General features: G+C 46.5%; 1 protein-coding gene across 2 annotated transcripts; it reads left to right on the top strand.

Annotated features, from left to right (window-relative positions):
* The first annotated feature begins 1,077 nt into the window (after positions 1-1,077).
* LYRM9 (LYR motif containing 9) lies at positions 1,078-7,821 on the top strand. Of its 2 annotated transcripts, none has more exons than XM_074974330.1 (4): positions 1,078-1,185; positions 4,106-4,253; positions 5,284-5,376; positions 6,674-7,818. In XM_074974330.1, exons 2-4 carry the CDS (start codon positions 4,122-4,124, stop codon positions 6,689-6,691), a joined length of 243 nt encoding a protein of 80 aa, XP_074830431.1. In that variant the 5' UTR covers positions 1,078-1,185; positions 4,106-4,121; the 3' UTR covers positions 6,692-7,818. The 2 variants fall into 2 exon arrangements, with proteins under 2 accessions (XP_074830431.1, XP_074830432.1); XM_074974331.1 differs by having other exon boundaries at positions 1,086-1,185; positions 4,109-4,253; positions 6,674-7,821.
* Positions 7,822-26,335: the final 18,514 nt, after the last annotated feature.

The raw sequence follows: 26,335 nt of genomic DNA, 5'->3' as shown, positions 1-26,335 counted from the left end.
ATCAGCAGAGGTACCGATGGAGATACTGCCAGAGCCGTTTCCATGAGCTTGCAGGAGGTGTGACTGCAGCCCATGTGGACATCCTCAAGCTCGCTTTGAGCTAGTTAGTTCAAATAACAATAGCAGTGAAGCTGTGGCGGTGTAGATGGTACAACCCCCTCCCCTGCCCACCCCTCCCGCACCCTGGGTACATATTTGCGCAGCTAGCCTATGCTGCCCTGGTTTCACTGCTATTATTATTCGAGCTACCTAGAGCAAAGCTAGCTTGGGGCTGCCGACCCGTGCTGGAGTCACACGTCTGATTGCAGTGTAGACATGCTGTCAATCCGCCCGCGCCCAGCTCTGTTAGCCTTCTAGGCATGTTGCAAAGCCCACCTCTTCGCCCAGGCTTCCAAGAGCTTGAGGGGTTTCTATGGGCCAGATTCCAATACCCGAGCAATGAGTAATACCCTGGTGTAAGGTGCTATTCAGTGTGATGAAAGCGATCACAATCTGGTCCTCTGCGTGCAGTAGCTTTATTTTATTTCTCCCATTGTATGTGTCTGTGGGTATTTAGTTCTCTCTCAACGTGGGCTGAGCCATCATTTGTACGGTGCTGCCTGGCATGGTTATTTGTGCTGTCTGCTTTTTCACATAAGCCTGGGGTGTCCGGAGCAGAGGATGGGTGCCTAGTGAGATTCTTACATACAGAGAAATTCGTGATGGGCTGTGGTCTCTACGCTTTGGGTGCCTGTATAAGGGAGGTAGCATTTTAGGGGTGCTGATCAAAGGCGACTGTCTCTGTGGCAAGGAAATATTGTCCAATCTGTCGCTGTATCCAGCAAAAAGCTTATTTGGGGGACAGCACCCACAAACGTCACTCCAGGGAGTAGCCATCTATACAGCAGCCTGTGATCGCTGGCGTGGTGATGCCTCAGATACCAGGCTATGCTTCCTCGCCTTGGGACGGGACAGGAGGCAGCAAACCAAAAGGAGGGCCCTCAGCACAGGTGTCACCCTCTGCAGGGTCCAGAAAAACCAAGGGTGGGTGCTGTGCATTTCGTGTGGGGCTGGTGTGATCTGCAGTTCGCCCGGCGGGGGGCGCTGCTCACCGTCCTGGGCCGCGCCAAACGGGATTCCCACGCAGCGGCGCGTGGCCGCCCTTGCCCTTGGGTGCGGGCAGCCGCCGAGCCAGCGGCCAGTGAGGTACCTGCAGCGCGCTGGGGAGGAGGGGGCCGCGGGGATAGTGGGGTGCGGTGCACTGGGGAAAGGGGGCTAGGGGACAATGGGATGTAAGGATACTGGGGTGCAGTGCAGGGGGAGAAGGGGCTAGGAGACAATGGGATTGGGGATACTGGGGTGCAGTGCACTGGGGAGGATAGTGGGGTGCAGTGCCCTGGGGAGGGGAGCTGCGGGGATACTGGGGAGCAGTGCACGGGGAAGGGGGGCAGCGGGGTTACTGGGGTGCAGTGCCCTGGGGAGGATAATAGGGTACAGTACACTGGGGAGGCGGGGGTGCAGTGTACGGGGGGAGGATACCGGGGTGCAGGGCGAGGGGGGCAGCGGGGTTACTGGGGTGCAGTGCGCTGGGGAGGGGAGCTGCGGGGATGCTGGGGAGCAGTGCACGGGGAAGGGGGGGCAGCGGGGTTACTGGGGTGCAGTGCGCTGGGGTTGAGGCTGGTTCCTGGCTCCAGCCGAGCCTTGCAGCCGCCGGAAGGAAGCGCCGAGCCGCGGCCGCCTGCCCTCCCGGGCGCGGCTCTCCGGCTCCGGCCTTGGGGCGACCCGAGCGGCGCTGCGGGCCCGGCCCTGTCCCTGCGGGCGGCGGATACAAGCCGGGCGATCTGGCTCCCCCGCGCCTGCCGGCTGGATGCGGAGCCCCCGGGGCGCAGCTGCGGGTAGGGGGAGCGCTTGGAGAGGTGCCGGGCTCCCCGTGCTAGCACCCCCCCTCCCCGCCCCCAGCAGCGGGGGGGCTTTACCCTAAGCCTTCCCCCTCTGTGGCTGCCTGCTGCAGGCGGGGAGAGCCAGGGCGCATTCACGGCAGCACCAGCTGGGGGGGCTTTAAATGCACAGAGGGGTGCGTCCGGCTGGCACGTCTGCAAGGCACGTTCATGCCCCTTTCATCCCCAATCAGCGCCCCCCCCTCAGCCTTACCCATCACTCACCGGCAGCCACCTCCAGCTTGAAGCCCAGCAGCTGTTGTGAATACCCCCAAACCCACTGAAACTAAGAAGTGAAGATTAGCCCTATCTCCAGGTGACAGGACAGGGGATGCTTAGAGACGGGGAAGGAAATTACCCCAGCGGGAATTTGGCCAAGTCATCAGGGTGCTCATGCCCTTATTCGTGGGGATTACGTCCTAGATATTGTCTACACTTCGGAGCCCCCTCCTGCCCTGAGCTGAGTATGCACAGACCCCTGCCCTTTAGGATTTTCCCCAAATCGTCATGCTAAAGTGAAGGGAATTTGAGGAGCTGGGTATGGGGGGGAAAAATAGTGGACACCCCCATAAAACCCTTCAGGGCCTGTTTTGATACTCTAGCCAAAAGATTGCAATAGTTACTGCTGTGCATTTGCTGAGATGCAGCCTGTAGGTTCACTGACAGGAGTTGGTTGAGGACTTTGAAACTGAAACAGATTCTCCTGCATCCATTGCTCTCACACCCAGACACTAGCGTCACCCATCGCTTAGCTGTTGTCAGGCGATTGGGGTCTGGTTAGCCGAAGAGCATGATTTTCCCAGAAGAGGAGGCTGTGAAATGTAAGAGCTGCCAGGACTGGAGCTGTCATGAAATCGCTCAGTAGCCAACCCCTGTGGAAAGTTAATGGTGTTACACTCCAGGATGAATTTGGCCCAAGGACGTGAAGTGTTTAGAAAACCCACACAAAGATATTATGAAGGCTAAATACCTTAATTGATGCTAAAATTATATCCCACACCTACTTGGTTATTTGGTTACTCATGTATTTCTTGACTCTAATGAGTAATTATGTAAAAACTGTACTTTCTCCAAAATGTTAATTTAGGTTTCCGCAGATGGCAACCATCTGTTAAATGACTAGTCATTTAAAAGATCCGATTAGCACTTTATTCAGCTTGTATATTGTAACAGAAAGTCCATCCAAGTGTACTGGTGGGGAACGTTTGGTAGATGTTGTTCTTTTCCCTGTTACTGCTATGTTCATGATGAGTCTCAAAGCTATTAATGTTTGTGCACGAGTCCTGGTGTGTTTATGCAGATTGCTTAAAAGGTGGAACTTCAAGCTTGCAAACCAGTTTTCACCTAGAGCTCTTGAAACGATTCGAGCACTAGGAAATCAAGCCCTACTCACGTAATCTTAATAGCAACCACTTAAGGCCCTGATCCTGCAATATCAGCCATGTGGGTTGCCTAGATAGAGTCCATATGGACTCTCACTAGAGGCATGGGGGAGAGGGGCAGCATGGGCATAGGTCAGCTCATGGGGATCAGACTACAGGTGCAAGGGCTAGGACCTCTTCTTCCAGACTGGCACACTGCATGAGGATCATTTACAGTAGCAGAATGAGACCCATGTCTGAGTGCTAAGTGCCCTACAAACATCTCAAAGACAATGCCCCTGCCCCAAAGAGCTGTTTGAAGGCCCCATTCCTTCAAAGACGTACACATGTGAGAAGTTCCCCCCCCCCAGTCAAGATCAGTCCCTAACACAAGTGATTTACAAAGGGGCAGGGGAAAAATTGTATACTATGGGGGGGGAAGGGGGTTATGTACACCCAGCCACCCACGGACCCCTTTCTCACACACACTTCTATATTTCTACATTTGATTCATGACACCTAACCCTAGCTGCCCTCAAATAAGCAATTTCTCAATAGTTTGAACATGTTCCTTAGCCATTCCATGCCTCATTTCCTCCTAATCCCATGGGGAGATTATATAAGAACTTGCAGATTCCGGGATGAAAATTCGAAGCATAATTAAAAATAAATCATGATACTAAACCTGTATGTTCCTGCAAACTACAAATTACTCCTGGTTTTAAGCTTACCAAGACTGAAGCTCTCCTTGTAAAATTACCCTTGAGATTTAATTCTGCAGTGTGCATTTCCCAGTTTTGTGAAATACCCTTGTTTTGTTTGTTTTAGCAGCTGAAATCTTAACATGACAATGGCTCCGTTACCGGGGGCTGAATTAGTCCAGAAGCCTTTGCAGTTATATCGCTACCTGCTTCGATGTTGTAAGCGGCTTCCTACAGAAAATATCCAACAGCATTACAGACATGCAATCAGACAGGTAGAGAGATGCTCTCTTTGGCAATGGGAAAGCTTGTTTTCCCATTTATTTGGATTATTAAAGTAGAAAACTCTAATCAGGTTAACAAGATCCGACAATTAAAAAACAAGTTTCTTTACTTTTTTACTAAGAGCATGTTAAACTTTTAGAATCTCTTTTCCATCACTGATGCCCTATTTCGGCAGTTCACTCAAGCCATGTTTCTGCTAGCCAAAAAAGTACTGTTCCTCTTAAAATGATTGTAGCACACCTTGCATCCAACATAAAATGCTTTATATGGTTTACAAGGGAACATACAATTTTTGCAGAGCTATACCCTATTTCAGTCTGAACTGCTTTAGTGGACACAAACTAGCTGAAGCAGTTCAGTTCGTCCTCCAGTTGCTGTTCCACAATACATAGGGACATAGGACTGGCAGAGACCTTCTGGGTTATTGAGTCCAGCCCCCTGCAAGTGCAGTCAACTCTGTCAGATAATCCTGTTCATGAATGTCCTGGGTGGCCTTTCCAAGTATCCCAGAATGCACCACTTCTGGGATCTATGCCCGAACGTGCGAGCCCTTAACGTAAGTCAGCAAGGCTAGTGTGAGCATATGGAACATGTGCTCCACCTGGTGCAACACAACCAGGTGAATAGCCCTGGTCCTTACCTTGTTAGCACAAACTTCTGTAAGACCCCCTGCTGCAGAAGGTTTAGAATAGCGAATATGAAAGTATGTTCACTGTAACCCAGTGGTTCTCAACCTGAGGCCCAATCAGCACACAGTTGCTGCCCACGTGACATCCTCAGGGCCATACAGATAGAATTGGATGTGGCCCACAATGGAAAAATAGGTTGAAAGCCACTGCTGTAAACCCTTCTGAACAAAGATTTGCCTATTTGCTAGAATAGGCATTCTAGGTCTTCAGATTGTATACATTTTTGATCAAGTATTTATTTCAGGATTTTAAATCCTTATTTTAGCAGGATCTGATCAGCTGTTACATTAACTGGAGTTAATCATTTCCACATTCTGCTCAAACCCCGTAGAGTTTCAGAGTTCATGCAGATGAAGACAGTCCTGAGAGAATCCAGCAGATTATTAAGAGAGCCATTGAAGATGCTGACTGGGTCATGAATAAAGTAAGTGCAGCTGTATTCCTCCCCATCAGGTTGTCCGAATCCTGTTCTTAGTTAATTCAGTTCAAGAGCTGGGATGTTGGAAAACAAATGAGACTTGTCTTCCTCTGCAATGGGCTTTGAGATCTATGGGTGAGAGGATGTGTGTAATAACTAGACCTGGTTTCAAGGATTCTTTTTAAAAAACAGCTCTTCGTTGACAGAAAATCCCCGGGCTATAAACTAATGAATCACAGGGGGTTTGCAAGTACACTCTCACTCAGGAGAGCACACTTCTGCCCCGTCTGAGGCCTTGTTTACATTGGGGATTAGTTCAGATTTCAGCAACTAGTGAATCTGCAGCTATGTAAATATCTAATATAGACAAGAAAGCCGCAGTTTATCCCACTGCTCAACATTGAGATGAATTAACTCTCTCCCTGCTAACATTCCATCCACTTGTAACCAGGCTCCCAGAATGCTCATCTCACGAGTCTTCCCTGTGCTGCTAAGATCAGGGTGAGAACCCTAGCGCTCTTACCCTCGATACTGCCACTGCATCAGCATTAGGAGATTTTCCTCCAGGTGTCAGCGCAGGCAAGGCTGCAGATGTGGCATGTCTCCATGCAGCCAGCGCAAAATAATGTGGCTTGAAAGATAACTCGATTCCTAAGTGCAGGGATCTCTTCTGATCTGTTGAGCCGTGAGTCTCACTTCTGTTTCACTGAAGTTAAGTTTGACTGGTAAGCAAACAAACCTAACAAAATGAGTCAAAAAGTCATCTGCCTTAAAAAAATCTGTTATTTAATTAAAAATCACTGTGGAGGAGGAGGGGAGGGGGAAAATAAAAATAAAAATCACTCTGAAATCCAGAAGAGAGTTAACACCAGGAGGAGCTATTAATTAGTCACAGATTTTATAAAATTTTAGCAGCATCCAGATCTCTGGCACTTTTAGCCCAGTTTGCAAACCCTATTCTGAGTGCCTGGTGAAGGCCCTAATTCTGATCTCACCCCAGAGACTGGTCTGACTCCCCTGGCTTCAGCTGTATTACTCCACATTCTCCACCGTGAGCAAGAGGCGACTCATCCCCAAGGGCCATCCAGAAACAAACTCATGCCCAATATTCTACATCTCTCAGAGGGGAAGTCCTGGGGTTTTACTCTGTGAAGGTTAAAAGGAATTCAGCAGCCTTCGGTGGATCAGAAACGGGGTCCTGAATGTTAGTGCTTGGTAGGGTTTTACCAAAAAGACTCCTTCCTTGTGTGAATGGTCACTTTTAATATGTCCCTGTATCACGTGTGGTTTTATTTTTTTGCAGTATACGAGACAGAGGTAGAAAGAAGGGGATGAAGAGAAGATGCTCATCAGTACAGATCCTCAGACAGAGTCCAGGCAAATAAGCCCAGTTGTTTGTAAGAGTGCCACGTTGTAAACTGTGCCTGCAGTTTCTCCTGGTGTAAAATGGTTTGTCATAATACCTACTTCACTGGGGTGTCGTGAGGCTTAATGAATCTTTCTGAAGCTCTTTGAGATTTTTTTTTTATTACTATAAAACTCCTTGGCTAAAGCGCTTCCCCACTATTTTTTTGTTTGGGGGGGTGGAGCGAATAGAGGTGGGAAGCAGAGAGGGATTTCAGATCCCACGTTTTGAGTTGGTTCATCCTATGATGGAGACGGGAGCTGGCTGCTGAAGCCCTTATCCCGCTAGTGGATATTACTGCAAGATGAGAGCCTAAGATTAGATCAAGATCTAAAATGCATCAGAGTTTCGTAGGGTTGGGGTTTTTAAGCTGGTGTTTATCAATAACTGGACCCAAACATACCTCTATTTTTATTTATTTTTTTATTATTATTAACGATGGCAATCCAGCACTACTGTTACAAATCAATGGCCAGCAAGAGGCAAATAAATTGGATACCGGCATTTGCTCCAGACTAAAGAAATAGAGCAATCTACCGACTACACCAAGGAAATTCAAAGGCTAGCCCTTTACTAGTTCTAATATACTTACTCTTGGCAGCATGTATTGAGCTAGGTTCTATGCCCCGAGTTACACCCATGAATGGGAAGAGGGTTACATGTAACTGATGGCAAAATAATTGGCCTGTGGCATCTAAGATTCTCTTCACCCACCCACTCAATGAAAGGAGACAGAACCTGCTTCTGCTATGCAGACACAGCAAAACAAAGGAAGGATGAAACTTCTCTGCCTTGTGGGTTTGTCATGCCCTGCTAGATTATGTGAATGTCATTTTTTGATTGTTGCTTTTAGTTATCCTTACTGTTTCTACAGATTCCCTTTAAGTTTGACGATAAGCAGAAACCTGACTTTGCATGGTCAGAATTGTTACACTGACACAGTTTTATTTAATACCTGAGGGGAAAAAATAAAAACCACTTGAAGAACAAGATGCATTTGTATCAGCCTTGCCTTTCTATATTTGCAGTGTGTTACAGCGGAAAGTTTTGTTTTGGAGTGTAATACTGATTAAATAATGTCTTGATAATAAGCACAGCATATGGCATTGAAAATCACTGGCATACACGCTGAGTTACAGACAGATAAGATGACCAGGCTCTTGCCTTAGAGAATTTAACATGTGACTGAGTATAAATGTATATGATTAAAGATGGAACTGACTGACACACACTCACTGTAGGCCATAGCAAACTCTTGGTAGACTGATGGATTTCAGTGCAGGTTGGATTGGACACACAGGCCCTGATTCAGCAAAGCGTGTAAGTATTTTATTAACTTTAAGCTTATTGATCCATGTTCAGCAATGAACTGCTTAAATTCTAGTGGAAGTAAGTATACTTAGGCTCCAATTCAGCATAGCACTTATGGGACTACTCGCATGCTTAAATGTAAGTACGTGGTCAGCTGCCTCGCTGGATCAAGCCACGAGAGAGATGATGTGGGTGTTAATCCTTTAGTCCTAATCTCTAGTTTTGGGGAGAACACACTCTGTTCAGTTGAGTGGGGCAGGTGTGTGTGTACCCGGGTGTGTATTGGGCTACTGTGTGAGGCACTGGACACTAACAGTGTATTGCACAGAACAGACAATTTATAAAAGCCTTTGCAATTTTTTTTTAACATGCTGTAAGTGTTTCCTTACAAAACAACCTCCTAAGTGTCTTAAAAAGCAGGCCTCCTTCTACTGCCATCCGATAAGCCTCCTATGGAGGAAGCACATGAGAAAAGCCAATGGTCTTAAATACAAAGTTGTATTGGACTGTGTTTAGGTGCATTTGCTTTCTTCTATCCCTAGATGGCAGAGCAACATGTCGTACATACCAAAGACAAAACCTGTCTTATGAAAGGAGACTCAAGGAGCCTGGCTTGTTTAGCCTAACCAAAAGAAGGCTGAGGGGAGATATGATTGCTCTCCGTAAATATATCAGAGGGATAAATATCACAGAGGGAGAGGAATTATTTAAGCTCAGTACCAATGTGGACACAAGAACAAATGGATATAAACTGGCCATCAGGAAGTTTAGACTTGAAATTAGACAAAGGTTTCGAACCATCAGAGTGAAGTTCTGGAACAGCCTTCCAAGGGAAGCAGTGGGGGCAAAAGACACATCTGGCTTCAAGACTAAGCTTGATAAATTTATGGAGGGGATGATATGATGGGATAGCCTAATTTTGGCAATTAATTGATCTTCGACTATTAGCGGTAGATATGCCCAATGGCCTGTGATGGAATGCTAGATGGGGTGGGATCTGAGTTACTACAGAAAATTCTTTCCTGGGTGTCTGGCTGGTGAGTCTTGCCCACATGCTCAGGGTTTAGCTGATCGCCATATTTGGGGTCGTGAAGGAATTTTCCTCCACGGCAGATTGGCAGAGGCCCTGGGGGTTTTTCGCCTTCCTCTGCAGCGTGGGGCACGGGTCACTTGCTGGAGGATTCTCTGCACCTTGAAGTCTTTAAACCACGATTTGAGGACTTCAGTAGCTCAGACATAAGTTAGGGGTTTGTTACAGGAGTGGGTGGGTGAGATTTTGTGGCCTGCATTGTGCAGGAGGTCAGACTAGACTATCATAATGGCTCCTTCTGACCTTAAAGGCTATGATTCTACGATTTACTGTCCCCAACACTAAACAAAACAAAAAACAACCCCAAATCCTTAGATTATTTCTTTCCCTCAGTAGTGACCCTACAAAATAAAAATAAATTAAATCAAGCAAGCAATCTTAGGTCTTGTCTACACTGGGTTTGTTAGACCTCAGCTGCACTAATGTAGCTGAACCAGTGCAAATGCCTGGTAAGTGAGCTGCACGGGTGTTAACGGTGGCTTGCACCAGTGTTAAAAACCCTACCGTAGACAAGTGTTTAGACATGGCTCAAGCAACAAATTATCTACACTGAGGAGTAGAGACAGGGCCATTGTGTACTATAGGAAAGCTGGACTGAGGAACAAATGTCTGTGTCCTGTGTTTGTACAACGCCTAGTATAGGGGGCATTGGCCATGACTGGCTCCTGGGTGCTATGATAATAATAAATGTGGGGCAATTGGGTACTACAGGAGTGCTGGACTGAGGAGCAAGTCTAAGGGCTCGTCTACAGTATCCGCCGATCGGTGGGCAGCAATCGATCCAGCGGGGGTTGATTTATCGCGTCTAGTCTAGATGCGATAAATTGACCGATGAGCGCTCTCCTGTTGACTCCTGTACTCCACCAGTACGAGGAGCGCAAGCGGAGTTGACAGGAGAGTGTCAGCTGTTGACTTACCGCGGTGTCTTCACTGTGGTAAGTCGATCCGAGTACGTCAACTTTAGCTACATTGTTCACGTAGCTGAAATTGCATATCTGAGATAGACCCCGCACGGTAGTTTAGAATTTTTTGTGGCTGAAGATATTTGTCTTGTGCTTATGAAAGAGGAGCACACGAGTAGATTTCAGGAACTGCCCTTTTTTGGGGTAGTGGAAGATGTTCAGAAACTATGATAATGAGGGCCACAGAAGTTCCTCAGAATGGAAGATAGCAAAGTACAACGTAGTCGTGAAGTTCTACCAGCCCTAATCTGGAATTGTGTGCCCTTCTCCAGTGTGATCGTGACAAGACTAATGATATTTTATTCAGCCAAACAAACAAGCCTCCTCATCTTAGGTAGGAAAGTAGAATTCTGCAAGGCTGCTACAAAAGGGGTCCTCAGCTAGACAAGCAGTTATAATGTATTGCATCCCCCACAAAAGCTTCTGCTCTTTTCTGAGTCTATACCCACTCCCTTCCTTCTGCTCCCCCCAGGGTCTGACCTGTTTGCTGCCCCCCGCCCAACTCCTGTGCCACTGTTCTCCTGCTCCTGTCCTTCCCGCCACCCCATGGTTCTTGCCTCTAATCTCCTTCCCTCTGCGTCTGCCCATGTTCCCTTTCTGCTTCTATCGTCCTTCTGAGGCTCCTGCCTCCCCAACTTCCTCATATTCCACCCATACTCCCACTTCCCCATTTTCTGCCACCTATGCACCCCCTTTATTCCCAACACCCCTTATTGATTCACAGGAACAAAAGGCACAGCCCTGACACTAGGACCAAATGTCAAGTTCTAGCAAGGATGCACTAGACTTCTATAGGGTTAGAAGGGACCATAAGAGTCATCTAGTCTAACCCCTGCCAAGAGGCAGGATTTGTTGTGTCTAAACCATGTGAGACAGATGACTATCCAGCCTGCTTTTGAAAACCTCCAGTGAAGGAGTTTGCACGACCTCCCTAGGCCTCTGTTCCATTGTCCTACGGTTCTTACAGATAGGAAGTTTTTTCTAAGACGCTAGAAGCATCTTAACCAAAGAGTTGTAACCAAACGACAACTGTTCAGACTGAAGCTTTCCATGCTAGGTGTTTGCCTTCAGACGAATTCCTCTGGAAAGTTTCAGTTAAAGCAGTTCAGCCATTTCCAAGAATGTCTGGAGTATTTTTTTTTCTTGCCCACATTGCAAAGATATAAACAATGGAAAATGTCAGACATTAACTGTAGACATCCCTATTTGCACTACCTATCATAAAGAGCAGCAAACAGTTGTAGCCTGCCAAGTTCCAGCTTGTAATTCAGAGAAGTTTGTTCTGGGAAAGGGAGGTGCCTAAAACAAGTTTCATAACCACAACAGCTCTGTCACCCATTGAGTGCAACAGGGGCTGAAGACGTACTGTATTTGTATCTGTGCATGCTTCTGATTGGAAAAGCAGGCCCTGACACCCCCATTGGCTTGGGGCATCGCTGCCACGTTTTGCGCAGCGATGTGACCATTTAATGCAAAATTACTTGACACGATAATTTGCGTGTGCGCATATGTCACGGTTCCTTCCCCACTCTGAACTCTAGGGTACGGATGTGGGGACCTGCATGAAAACCTCCTAAGCTTTTTCTTACCAGCTTAGGTTAAAAACTTCCCCAAGGTACAAACTTTGCCTTGTCCTTGAACCCCATGCTGCCACCACCAAGCGTGTTAAACAAAGAACAGGGAAAGAGCCCACTTGGAGATGTCTTCCCCCCTCAAAATATCCCCCCAAGTCCTACACCCCCTTTCCTGGGGAAGGCTTGATAAAAATCCTCACCAATTGGTATGGATGAACACAGACCCAAACTCTTGGATCTTAAGAACAATGAAAAAGCAATCAGGTTCTTAAAAGAAGACTTTTAATTAAAGAAAAGGTAAAAGAATCAACTCTGTAAAATCAACTCTGTAAATACCTTACAGGGTAATCAGATTCAAAACATAGAGAATCCCTCTAGGCAAAACCTTAAGACACAAAAACAGGAATATACATTCCATTCAGCACAACTATTTTACCAACCATGGAACAAAAGGAAATCTAACGCATTTCCAGCTAGATTGCTTACTAACTTTTTACAGGAGTTCTGAGATGCATTCCTGAGCTGTTCCCGGCAAAAGCATCACACGGACGGACAGACCCTTTGTTCCCCCCCTCCAGCTTTGAAAGTAACTTGTCTCCTCATTGGTCATTTTGGTCAGGTGCCTGAAAGGTTATCCTAGCTTCTTAACCCTTTACAGGTGAAAGGGTTTGGCCTCTGGCCAGGAGGGATTTTATAGCACTGTGGACAGAAAGGTGGTGACCCTTCCCTTTATATTTATGACAGCCTATTTTCATATGCTCAAAGATCAGCTTAGGGGCAAACACCTCCAGATTCAGTAGGTGGAGCAGCAATAGAGAGCACCTGGATGGCAGGTGCCACAGTGGCTTCTACTGGACAAAAGGTGCAACTACAGCGGAAGTGGGCACGCAGTCAGAGCAGTCCAGTGTGTAAGTGTCATGCTAGCCCTAAACTGGGGATATGCCTGTGCAGACCAGACTGCAGGATAGGAAGCAGGGTGCGGATTTCAGTCTTTGGACACAAACGTCCAGCATACATTTCTGAGCTTGCAATAATTGGGAGCACAGACTGATCAGAGGCATCTGTGTGTCTCCCTCCCAAAATTTCCTCTATAACTGGGTTTTGCCAATTTTGATTTAGTTGGGGGTTTAAATAGCGGGATTGTGACTTGACTTTCAGTGCTCAAAATCTGTTAATAGTTACCTCCCACAATAATTGAAAGAACAGATTAGAAATGAGGTAAGTCATTTTCTTGGCAATGGGTTGGCACTCCTCCAAATACTATGTGCTTCCTTGCAAGAGTGAAAGTAATTCTAGGGATTGCACAAGTGTGGTTGCACTGATGGCTATAACTGGATCAAATCTGTAGGGCAGAGAGCGCTTAGTACAGTTGCACGCATAGCTTTGTCCCGGTCACGCACGAAGAAGCATGCCATTGACTGTGCGCCTTCAGAGCTATTTGCAAACAGAGGAATGCATAGCTGATTCTTCAGTCCCTTATCCAGAATCCTAAGGGCTTGTCTACAGTGTGACTTAGGGCACGGCCAGGTAGGGTGGGAATGTGCGGAACTTGTAGTGCATGGTAGCAGGTCCATGTGGCCACTTAGTGTGTGGCAAGCCAGGGTGGGACTATACAGTACACTAGCCTGCCATGCAGGCAGGCACTTAGAAAGAGAGAATGGGTGCAGAGCAGTGGACAAGACTCTCTCAAGACCCCCCTGCCTCCCCAAGGTAGAGCCAGCTGTCCCTGACAATAGAGGATGCAATGGTTCCTACAGATCCAGTTGGCAAGGAAGCAAAAGGTTATGAAAAAAGGAGGTGAACCCTTGGCTGCATTACGAGCAGTGCAGGCTTCCGTGGCCAATCGCTTTGCAACCACCATGGACAAATATGAACCCCCAAAGGAAGATGCCAAGTCAGAAAGTCACCTAAAGGGCTTTGTGCCTGGCTGTCAGTTTCTTTTACTGAACCTGACAAATCTACTTTTATGAGGGCATATTATGCTGGTTCCGGTAACGAACGGTTGATAATTCTGCTTTACATTGGGTGTAAGTGTTTGACTCTTTGGTTATTGGTCTTACAATGGCATCTCAGTTGGGTTCTCTAGCTTGGGGCCCCATTGTGCTAGGCACTGTGCAGTCTCTGCTCCTAAGACCTTGCAATCTAAATAGACAGAATATTGATACCTCCATTTTACAGATCGCGACACAAGAATAATCTTGCAGTTAAATTGCTGAAGCATCCAAGTTAAGCACCTAACTCCCACAGACAACCTGCTAGGTCAAGAGATATTAGCAGGCTAGCCCTTATTAGAGATCTGAAAAATTCAGAGCCAGTCTTTTAAACACCCCTAAAATTTGGGTGTTCAGATCTGAAGTTAAAGGGAGGGGCCAGTTTGGATTCTGAATCCCCCAGCCCCAAATACAAAGTTCGTGGTAGTCCTGATGCATTTTTAGTCCCTTTGTCCAATGGGCCTTGAAGGCCTTACCTAAATTAAGCTATTACTGATTCAAGTCCACTGGTGGTATTGACAGGAAGGCAGCTAGGAGACTGACCTTTAAAGCACTGTTGCTTAGACTGGATCTGAACAGGGTTAGAGAACATGGTGCTTAAGATCCTACTGGTCACCAGTGGACTATCTAGACTTTTGCTTCCAATGTTGCTTCCACCCTTGAAGCGCCAGAGCGGAAGGAACCAGTGATTGCAATGGGAGACTGCAAAAAAGCCACTGTAGACACTCATCTCCAACCCCCACCCCACTCCCCAGAAGAGGCACAACTCCACATGCCCTTATAACCCTAAGACTGCAACCATCTTGAGTTACCACCGCTTCCAACATGGCTGTTGCCAGTTGGCCTTTCATTGGCCCCGAGGGTTCTTTTCACTATCATGGTTATTATAATATTTACATTCCCGTAATTTTTAGTTCACAGCTGGTTAGTCTAATGCCCGGGGGCACCAACTCCACAAAGATCTCTTAGAAGTTCCCTATTACTCAATTGAGACATTCTGGTTACCTTCCCAGACAGGAAGAAGAATTCAGCAAAGCTCCAAATGCTTGTACTTTCCACTGTTTGCAGTGTTGTTGTAGCCATGTTGGTCCCACATACCGGGATATGGAAGAGACAAGGAAGGGGAGGGAATACCTTTTATTGAACCAATGACCAACATGGTCTGTCTCACCTAGTCTGTCATCTTTGACCTATTTGCAGTATGACTGTAGCTGTGTTGGTCCCAGGATATGAGAGATAAGGTGGGACAGACAATATTGGTCATTGGTTCAGTAAAGGGTATTACCTCACCTTCCTTGTCTCATATATCCTGGAACCAACATGGCTACAACCGTACTGCAAACAGGTCCAAATTGACAGATTGGGTTCATTCCCTAACAGGCTGAAGTAAAGTCAGTAGACATCTTTACATTGACTTCAATGAAATTTGGATATGCCCTTAATTCTCAAAGCTTCATCAATATTAATCAATCTTTATTTCACACATGTGGAATTTGCCAGAGGCCACAAATGAGTCAAGATTGAAGGAGGGTCAGAGCTCAGGAGTTCCTGGCTCCTAGCCTGATGCCTAGACCACAAACTTCCTCTCCTACGTATGGAGTGACAGTGTGACTCTAAGAGTGAAAGTGAAGGGGAAATATCAAAATCCTACCATTGTGTAAGTCACTTTTTTGGTAGTCTGCCCTCTGTCCTGGTGGTTTTCCAAGTAAGAGGAAGTGTGGAGTGGGTGTTGCAGATCAGAAAGAGCCATCTCTGCACCCTGACTGGTCTCTCCTCTGCATCCACAGTTGCCAGATCCTGCCTGGTAGGTAATTGGAGCCACCAAGTGCCTCTCGGCCAGGCTACCTGCCCTGCCACGGGGCCTCAGAGCCTGGCCGGGATGGGTGTCAGAGCCAGGCCCCAGCTCCCCGTCCGGGGGATGGGGAAGAGGCCTGCAGCGAGGTACTGACTGATGGTCTGGCACTGTGTCTTGTGTCTGTGCCAGTTGCCCTGCCACCATGTCAGGGAGCTGCACCCCACCTTGAGAGTGAGGCCACAGGTACCCCATCCAGCACCTGCCCAAATACCTCCTCCTAGTACACACACATCAGACATCCCCCCTACTCCCTGTCCCCCAGTGTCCCCTCAACTGTGTCCTCTATTTGGGAACTTGAGATCTAACTCTAGGTGCAGACCCCTTTGGAAATTTTAGGCAGTCTGCAGACCCCTAAGGGTCCACAGGTTAAAAACCACTGTGCTAGTGAGTTGCCCTTCGAACATGTGACCTCCAGGTTGGAGCACAAAGATCTCAAGGGGTCATGACGACCCTTCCTGTCTTTATGGCAAGGTGGGAGAAAGGTCCTGAAGAACACAGCGCAAGAAATATCCTTACTCTTTTCTGATGTAAAGTGGCTAAAAGATCTGCACCTACTCCCACTGAAAGCTCTGGCATAGACGACAATTGCCTTCCATAGCAGCAGGAGCAGACCCAGGAACGTATGAAACAGGCTGGCATTTACAAGTGTACTTAGCACAGTCAATCATTTGACCATGAATTGATTATTTCACCCTTGCCACACAAATCATCTTTCAGCTTCCGCATGGTTCATTAATCACACTTGCATACATCACAGGCCCCAGTTTAGCTGGGGGAAGCGAAATGCTTAGTTGGAAGGAATTGATGCTAACTGTTGATGCTAAACGGCTCACGCAACGCCCACCTCAATCCCCCCACCCCTCAGTTTCAGAATTGAGGAAGATCAGTTCTGAAACTTCCTGATCACAGCATCTCAAGGAACATGCAAACGTACTGTTCATTCTGCAAAGGAGTAAAACCAATTCTGAGAGGATTTCTCAAGAGAGCAGTTCCTTGTCCAGCAACAGCTGGGAACTTGGCGTTCCATTCATTAGCCAAGGGCACCCTCCTACACAGAGTTTGAGAACATGTGAGCCAAACAGCCCCCCTGGAATGCTGACAGAGGGAGGATCCCAGACTATCAGGACCACAGCATGGGCCGCCACCACTTGAATTAAAAGAATGGCTCTCTTAGGGTTTAATCCTACAAGGTGCCAAGTTCCTTGGCCTCCCCCAGCCTAGCATGTACTTGATTGAAGTCTTTGAGTAGTCTCATTGAGATCAGGCATCATGGTCTAATGAGCTGGGCAATAAATTGGGAGGCAGAAAACCTGAGTTCTCTTCCTAACAATGCCACTGCCCACCTGTCTAGTTAGACTGTAGGGCTCTTATCTATACAGGGAAAGAGACTGCAATCGCTATTCAAGAATAGCTCTCTGTGGTGGAAGAGTGGGGGTCCACACTGGGGTGGGGGGAGAAGTTGTTCTGGAATTCCTGAATTAGGCCAGAATAGCTACCCTGGACTAAAAAACTAACCCAGAAGAATTAGGACTCTTCCATTTCTCCTGTGTAGACAAGGCCTTAGTTCTTCACAGTGTCTTCTGTGTTTGTATTACATTAGTGCCTAGATGTTCCAACTGAGATCACAGGCCTGTTGTGCCAGGCACTTTACAAATAATAAAAATCGAAACAAAAAAGGTGAAACTAGTTTTTCCCACACCTGCCCCTCTCCCCCCAACTGAGGGAGATGCGAAAAGTAACAAGCAGCATAAATGGCAACAGGCAAATTGGACCGGGAAACTCTCAGTTTTAACCATTTACATTGATCAAAAATGAAATAAGGGAATGTTTTAAAAGCATATTACAGAAACGAAATGTGCATATTACGTTACACAAGTGAAACATGGTCTTTTAAGCTGACTGGCCTTTTAAAACATGTTATAACATCACTTCAGTCATCAGTGTATGACGGGAGAGAGAAACCCTTATGCTTAATAATCTGTTCCACCTTGTACTTAGCTCAGGCACGCTGGTGACTTTCTCCAGACCTGAGGAAGAGCCCCACGAAGCTCGAAAGATTGTCCCTTCCACCAACAGAAGTTGGTCCAGTAAAAAGGCATTACCTCACATACCTTGTCTCGAGCATTAATATAAGGAAGTTGAACAAAACACTAGTAGTAAAGTTCAACAGCCCAATTTTTGTTCAGCTGATCCATCACATTAGTCATTGCAGTTCAGTTAAAAAAAATCTATTTTTTCCATTAACACAGTAGCTATTTATATGTATCTCCATGCAATATGCCATTTACTGGAAGACAAAAGCTAGATTTGAAAAGGAATGGAGATCAGGGAGTTTAGAAGTTGTATCAACAAGACTTTTGGCGTGCAAGGATTTTCCTTCCTTAGGTCCAAATCCAGCAAGAAACATTTAAGCACATGCCGAAGTCCATCCCTGTTCAGCAAAGCACTTAAGCACCTGCTAAACAGGAGCACCATGTTCAGCGCTTTGCCGAATAGGGATGGACTTCGGCATTGCTTAGATGATGTGCCAAGTCTCACATTAAACATGTGCTTAGCAGAATACAGATGGATTGCTGTGTCACAATTCTGCACAAAAATGCAAATAGCTGTGCTAATGAAAGCCAGCCCCCTCCCCCGCACAACCCGATAAGGCTATTTTAATGTGTTAAGAATGCACACAGTATGCCTCCCTTGTGTTACAACCCTTCCTCCTGGTAAGAGGCAGGGCATTTCTTCTTGATTAGCAGCCAGCTGGCACCCTTTTCGACTTTCCTATTATTGGATTTAATTTATCTTCTCCTTCGATCCAGCACGGTTTTATGAAATAGTGTTAACTGAAATACACCCTCGTCATCAAGTGCTCCTTTCAGCTTGTATTTAATCAGCACAGGCATCCCAGCTCTTTGTTTTACTGGTTCTTTGAGGAATATTTGCTGTGTTCTTAGTAGTTATTTTTGCGATTGCTTGGAAAGTTCATAACCAGAGCTGTAGCTCACGGAAGCTTATGCTCAAATAAATTGGTTAGTCTCTAAGGTGCCACAAGTCCTCCTTTTCTCATAACCAGAGAGAGGCATCTGCCATTTTTAGTGGCATCACTGCTGCAGACGTCCCCAATCCTGAGTAATTTTGCATAAATCATCTCATAGAAAGGAGGATCCCAGGTACAATGGTTAGGACTCTGACCCTGGGTCTACCAAGCCCCAGAGTAATGATCTGCTCCACCACTGACTTCCTGCGTGACCTTGGACAAGTTGCTTAGGGCTTATCTACACATGAAAGTTTTCAGATTAATTTGAGTTTTTTGGGTGGGATAAGCTGCCTTGTGTCCACACACACACACGGTTGTCCCCTAGTTGTTTGGCATCTCATTTGACATTAGTTAATCCACTTTGGAAGTGGATTAATACTATTTTGGACTAAACTAACCCAGGAGAAGGCTTGTGTAGATGCCTACTCATGTCAAATTAATTATTTCCTTCTAGCATTCCTCCCACTGCTATCCCACAGTGAACTGCTGCACAGCTGAGTCAACCTGTGTACCTTCTACTGCTCTGAGGTCATCATGACTGGACACCATGTTCCCATGCACAGCCAGGTGTGTCCCTGTGAAATTCCAGCTCATGGGGAGTTCACACACCCATTCTAGCACCCATGCCCTGGGCTCCCCCATGCACAGGTCCTGGACTTCCTTGGTCCTTGAGGAGAGGAGTGTGTCCAGTCCCATGTTAATAGCAGTCACCAGAATACGTGAGCAGATATCAGACCGAGTGAAGGAGAGGGGCCACTCCCTGAACATGGCCCAGTGCAGCTATGAAACAGAGACGCTCCAGGAGTATTATAAAGTCAACAGCAACAGTTCCTGGGTCTGCTCTCACAAGCAGACTGGAGTTTTGCTAGGAAGGCCACTACTGAACCCTACTGTGTTCTGCACAGTTCTCATGGCAACCAGACGCCTACAGACCCCAAATCAGGAGCACAAAGATTGCCATGGATAGCCAGGAACTCTTGGGTATAGAAACCCCCTGAGGCAGGAGACCCCTGAAACCTAGGTTGAAAGCCAACCTGATAGTGCAGGGGAGGGGGAAAAAGGCTAATGTAGTGTCCATCTTTAAAAAAAGGGAAGAAGGAGGATCCTGGGAACTACAGGCCAGTCAGCCTCACTTCAGTCCCTGGAAGAATCATGGAGCAGGTCCTCAAGGAATCAATTCTGAAGCACTTAGAAGAGAGGAAAGTGATCAGGAACAGTCAGCATGGATTCACCAAGGGCAAGTCATGCCTGACTAATCTAATTGCCTTCTATGATGAGATAACTGGCTCTGTGGATGAGGGGGAAAGCAGTGGACGTGTTATTCCTTGACTTTAGCAAAGCTTTTGACACGGTCTCCCACAGTATTCTTGTCAGCAAGTTAAAGAAGTATGGGCTAGATGAATGGACTATAAGGTGGACAGAAAGTTGGCTAGACCGTTGGGCTCAACAGGTAGTGATCAATGGCTCCATGTCTAGTTGGCAGCCGGTATCAAGTGGAGTGCCCCAAGGGTTGGTCCTCGGGCCGGTTTTGTTCAATATCTTCATAAATGATCTGGAGAATGGTGTGGATTGCACCCTCAGCAAATTTGCAGATGACACTAAACTGGGAGGAGAGGTAGATATGCTGGAGGGTAGGGATAGGATACAGAGGGCCCTAGACAAATTGGAGGATTGGGCCAAAAGAAATCTGATGAGGTTCAGCAAGGACAAGTGCAGAGTCCTGCACTTAAGCTGGAAGAATCCCATGCACTGCTACAGACTAGGGACGGAATGGCTAGGCAGCAGTTCTGCAGAAAAGGACCTAGGGGTTACAGTGGACGAGAAGCTGGATATGAGTCAACAGTGTGCCCTTGTTGCCAAGAAGGCCAATGGCATTCTGGGACGTATATGTAGGGGCACTGCCAGCAGATCGAGGGACGTGATCGTTCCCCTCTATTCGACATTGGTGAGGCCTCATCTGGAGTACTGTGTCCAGTTTTGGGCCCCACACTACAAGAAGGATGTGGAAAAATTGGAAAGAGTCCAGCGGAGGGCAACAAAAATGATTAGGGGACTGGAACACATGACTTATGAGGAGAGGCTGAGGGAACTGGGATTGTTTAGTCTGCGGAAGAGAAGAATGAGGGGGGATTTGATAGCTGCTTTCAACTACCTGAAAGGGGGTTCCAAAGAGGATGGATCTAGACTGTTCTCAGTGGTAGCTGATGACAGGACAAGAAGTAGTGGTCTCAAGTTGCAGTGGGGGAGGTTTAGGTTGGATATTAGGAAAAACTTTTTCACTAGGAGGGTGGTGAAACACTGGAATGCGTTACCTAGGGAGGTGGTGGAATCTCCTTCCTTAGATATTTTTAAGGTCAGGCTTAACAAAGCCCTGGCTGGGATGATTTAGTTGGGGATCGGTCCTGCTTTGAGCAGGTGGTTGGACTAGATGACCTCCTGAGGTTCCTTCCAACCCTGATATTCTATGATTCTTCCTGTAAGTATCATGGGCTACGTTGGGATATGCTTACGTGTATTTGTGACCCCATCAGCACAAAGACGTCTGCACTTTAGGCATGTCTGCCACCGTTCCAGTGGTTTTTAGTTTGCAGTGTTGTGTTCATAAAAGGTTATTATTTACAACTTGATTTAAAAAAAAACAAAACAAAAACCAGTGACACAAAGCATAACAAAATCCTTGCACACAATATATAGATTTTTCCACCACTATGCCCTAGCCTCAAAGTAGGAGTACAATGCATATCCGATCCTGCGTGCCTCACTAGACAAGGCCACTGGCTAGTCAGAACGTCTGTGCATCTCCACGTCCCACCCGTCGGAGGTTTGGTTCCTCGCTTTCACAGATGTTGTGCAAACACAGCAAGTGGATATCACATGAGGCAATATTGCTCAGCAGCCTCCAGCTTAGTCATGAGGTGTCCCCGTGATCCAAAAAACCCTTAGTGCCACATGGCAAGGAGGTAACAACAATATCTTGATTCTGATATTTATATCCTGATTCACCAAAAGAAAGCCAGTGTCACACTAGTTATGATATCACTGTAAAATGTATGCGCAGCTACTGTCTAAGGAGTTATGTACATGCACACTGGAAATACGTTCTCGTATCAAAGTGTTAATCCCCAGCAGAGATGAAAAAACTGGTTTCCTGCCAGACCAGAGATGTTTATCCACCTATTTGTCTGTTGAAATGTAAATTGAATATTGTCTAATTCAATCACCAGTCTGAGCTAAGTTGAGCTATTTAACAGGAAGAGAAGAACAGGGGGAGAAAAACTCTTATCTGGGGATCTGCTTCAAAGATTTACTGGACTAGAACTGTGGGACGAGGAAAGCACCCTGTTATCCCTGCACCTAGAATATAAATGTGCTCTCCATTTACTTCCATGAAAATGGGATCTCAGCCAGGCTCGGTTGAAAATGCTACAGAAGACATTTGAGGTGAGAAACTTATTTCGACTGGAGGTTAGCCTGTTAAGTTTAGTCTTTAAAAGGATTAGAGTTTGGTTTTTTATGCAACTCTTTTGTTTCCATTATCCTTACTCACTTCCTCTAAAATCTTGATCTTTACTAAGCAATTTACGATTTGTCACTATAAATATATCTCAGTGCTGTGACCTTAAGTGTTGCTCCTGAGCTGACTCATACAAGCTGGTGCGTATGCTGCCCTTTTGGGGACAGCAGGCCTGGTATTTCTGTGAGTAGGCAGTGACAGAGGCTGGCAGTCACAGAACGCTTCAGATGGGCTGAGGGACTGCGGTTCACTTATTGTTAACCAAACAATCTCCTCTGGGCTACATCAGCCCTTACTTTGCCCTGCAGGTTGATTGACAGGCAGGGGATGTCAGGGAGCGGCTACCCTGGTAAGCACCAGCAAATCTCCCTCATGCTGGAGGCAGGAGAGGGACAAGGTGACTCAGTCCTTGGTACCCTGAGAGCCATCACAACCTCCACCTTCCCAATGCACTCCATTGGCATTGTATAGATACTCAGGATATAGTTAACAGCTCCTCTCTCCTGTCCAAGTGCATAGGAAAAGGCTTCAGAAGCCAGGGAAGCAAAGGGCAAGCTGGGTGTCTTACGCTGAGAGGAGTAATGGTGCTGTGATTCATATCCACAGTGGTCCTGGGAGCAAGAGTTCCCTGTCATCATGTTCATGACACAAATTGGATAGAAATATACAGTGCTCTTGCTGGAAGGTTGTAGTGTCATACTGCTTAGCCTTTAGACCACCACCACACAAGAAAAGAGAGACAAAACAGGCTGCTTCCTAGAACAGCAAGGTGCTACCCCACCCTACTCTAGGCTGGCTGTAGATTGCACACTTCCCTACAGATGCCCCTAGCCTGCAAGCAGGACCAGGACAAAACCTGGCAATTTAAAAAGTGACAGCCTATATTTTGAATACACCACACATTTCTCATTGCAGAAAAAAAGAAAAGGGGGCAAAAAACTAGGCTTGAGTGGCTGAAGGTCCTGGCACCTTTCCAGACCATGCCCCAGATTAATATAGGTGAACCTTCCACAGTGATCAACCAGGCCATGGAGCACCATGGAGAAATCCCTTTTCTTTTGATCAAACTCCAGGACCTGGTGGGCGGGGAAATGGGACAATTCAGCATTACATTTGAATGCTTCACTTCACAACCTTAACATTTTTATTCATCAGGATGTTTTGCATGGACTCTTTTTTTATTATTAAATAAAAAGGAATAAAGAATAAAACTCTGCTCCTTGGTGATTAGTTAAGACAGCACAAGAATGATCTAGAGGAAACGGGATCAGTGTGAACCTTACAATTCCTCTAGGAGTTCAACAGGAGTGGAAGGCATCTTCTAGTTTACAGGATAGTCTCCATGGAGATGGGTAATTCAAATAAAGCAGAATGCAGGCTCGAGGTACATGTATGGCTTTGTTTGACTCCCCTGTCCTTGATGAGTGACTCGCTAAGCCTACGGTAGTGAATTCAGGGATATTAGGCTCATAACAGTTATGCTACTCCTTTGTTTTTCCATTTCTATGTGACTAGGATATAGGTCCAGCATGGGGAAAACCAGCATCGCCCTAGGGGAGTCACTTGGCTGGAATCCAAGCGACCCTCCCTTCAGACGTTCTGGCTTTTCCAGATGCGTACTTGCCTTTCAGCTGCCTCAGTGGGTGGGGCAACTTGTTGGGGCCTGCAGCAAAGGGGGACAGCCCCAGTAGCGAGGGAGGGAGACACTTGCTGAGGGACACCAGGTAACTCCCCCACCTCTTTGGAGTCTCTGGCCCCACATTGGCCAGTCAGAGGGTGGGGAGAGGCTCTGATTGGCCTTCATCCCCCAGCTACAGGGCTATAACCCGGAGTACGGGCCATGTTAAGCCTCTTTTGGCACCATTCCACCAGCAAAAGATGGAGGGGGAATTGTTCAGTCAACAGGCAATGTATGACTCACTGTCCCTGGTGATGTAGTGGCTCTAAAGCAAATCAGGGTTTTCCCTAAAGATTAGTCTGAAAGCCACTTCAGTTTGCGTTTTCACTGTTTATTTACGGGAATCTGTCTGTGTCAATAAAAATCTCTTGAAATAGATGGCATGATTGTTTACTAGACAGTAACCAACGCCTATTAGTCATCTGGCTTTGGAAGGTGCTTGGTGAATGTAAGAGCACCAAAGAGTCCGGTGGCACCTTAAAAGACTAAGATTTATTTGGGCATAAGCTTTCATGGGCTAGAACCCAGATGAAGTGGGTTCTAGCCCATGAAAGCTTATGCCCAAATAAATCTGTTAGTCTTTAAGGTGCCACCGGACTCCTTGTTGTTTTTGTGGATACAGACTAACACGGCTACCCCGTGGTAAGAGCACCAGTTGTTCAAATATGGTGTTCCTTAAAATAAATCAAAGCATGAAATATTTGCATCTGGAAATGGAATGCATTAAAGGGACCAACCCACATAGGTTTGAATTGATAGCTGTCAAACTGTTCAGCCCTGAGAGTCAAGGGAGGTAGACCACCACCACCCTCTCTTTACACCAGATCATGCAATGGAGTCTTTAAAATTAATCTCATTAAAGCCTTCCTGCCACACTGTGCCATTAGTATCCAGAGACTCTGCAGTAACAAAGAGCACAAGGTATGCACTCTGCAAGCAAAGGCACTTCAGTTTAGGTTATCAAGTGACGCTCTCTCCTTTCTTGTTCATAAGTAGGAGAAAACACCACAGTTCCTGCTGCTCCTCTTCTCTGCAGTTCATTAATCCCTGGTACATGGATATTTATCACAGTAAGGAAGACTGTTTTGTGGGATCTCATTGTTACAGCCTTGGCAACAGGTCACTGCCCAGCATGCAAGTATATAGTAGTCTGAAAGCTGAAATAAGCTTTTTCCAATATAGTGGTACACTAGAGAGAAAAGCCATGTGTCAAATTCAATATCGTACCCACCTCTCCCTAAGAAAGAGGAACCACAGGGAGGAAGCTCAATGGTATAGCTGAAGAATGTCTTGGAGCTACCACTCCTATTCCTGAGCAGGAAGTTGGATCAACCAAGGATCTGCTCTAGACTTTACATCGAGCCCAGGACAAGCTGGGACTGGACATGGGGCTGAGATACTCTAGCTGCCTAAGGGTTATGGGTGCCCAGCTCTGGAAATCTCAACCCTATTGTTTAGGGCTGTGTGAATGCCCATACAGGGCTTGACCCTGGGCCACTGAAGTCTATGGGAGCAGGACCAGGTCCACAGTGAAGGTTTGAGGCCAGATTCTCTGTATGTTGATGCACACTGGGTGCAGAGCTCTTGGGGTGAGAGGAAAAATAATCTGTCCATTAGAATCTCATGGAAGCTGAGATATGCTGCCCAGGCACATTTGAGGATTTGGCCCTCGTTTAGGTGCCCAAATGAAATCTAAGCACTTTGGAAAACCTGGCCCATGATCAGTAAAGCTTCCAGTTATGTCATTCAATAGAATCCCAGAATGTGATTGGTGGAGCTACCAGTGCCACTTATGACCACTCAAAAAGCTAGAGTACATACATGAAGTTGACACAAGCCAAGAACACAACCCCCAAACAAACAAACAAAAAAAACCATAGACACCATTTCTGGAAAGAGACTTTTTGGTCAGAATTCCCCCATGCTCACGTAGGGAGCAAATGTTCCAAGCCATCCATGTTGATAAATGCTGATCCAGGACCTGCTGCTGAAATTCACAATGCAGTTTTGCAGATGGAAACCGGTAGTTTGAGACGGAGGGCTAGATCCTCAGCCACATTACATTGGTTTACCTTCACTGGCACTTCACCAGTTTACACCAGCTGAGGATCTGGCCCATCAGCACCTCTGTTTGCACACACAATTAATTGAAGGTGTGCAGTTATGTCATAGACTGCACGGCCAGAGACCATCCTATCTGCATAATACAGGCCACAGAACTTCCCTGAAATGCCTCCTTGCAGGGGGAGTTTTGCACAAAAGTAAGAGGCATGATTTCAAAACTGAAGTCCTATATGTTCAAGGACAGCTAGTATTACATAGCATGTATAACAAGCAGAGAGATTACCTCTTGTGGGCCCAAGTCCAGGCTGATTTCATATCGCAAAACTCAATAGAACTAGTGAGAATTGCCCACACGCTTCTAACTCCCCAACATAACGATTACAGTCACTCCATCGATGACAATGGCGATGTTCTGGGTGCGAGTCCTTCATAGAGAGTGATATAGCACTAGACATCTAAAATCCCACTTATTGCTACTAGAAGAAAGTGAGAC

Source organism: Natator depressus, chromosome 17 (assembly GCF_965152275.1).
Source record: "Natator depressus isolate rNatDep1 chromosome 17, rNatDep2.hap1, whole genome shotgun sequence".
NCBI lineage: Eukaryota > Metazoa > Chordata > Testudines > Cheloniidae > Natator > Natator depressus.
The sequence above is the reverse complement of the archived record's forward strand: the minus strand, read 5'-3'. Positions and strand labels throughout refer to the sequence as shown.

Coding starts and splice junctions, on each gene's coding strand:
- LYRM9 (XM_074974331.1), top strand. CDS start 4,122: ATGACAATGGCTCCGTTACCGGGGGCTGAATTAGTCCAGAAGCCTTTG. Junction 4,254..5,283: donor ACAGACATGCAATCAGACAG/GTAGAGAGATGC, acceptor CAAACCCCGTAG/AGTTTCAGAGTTCATGCAGA.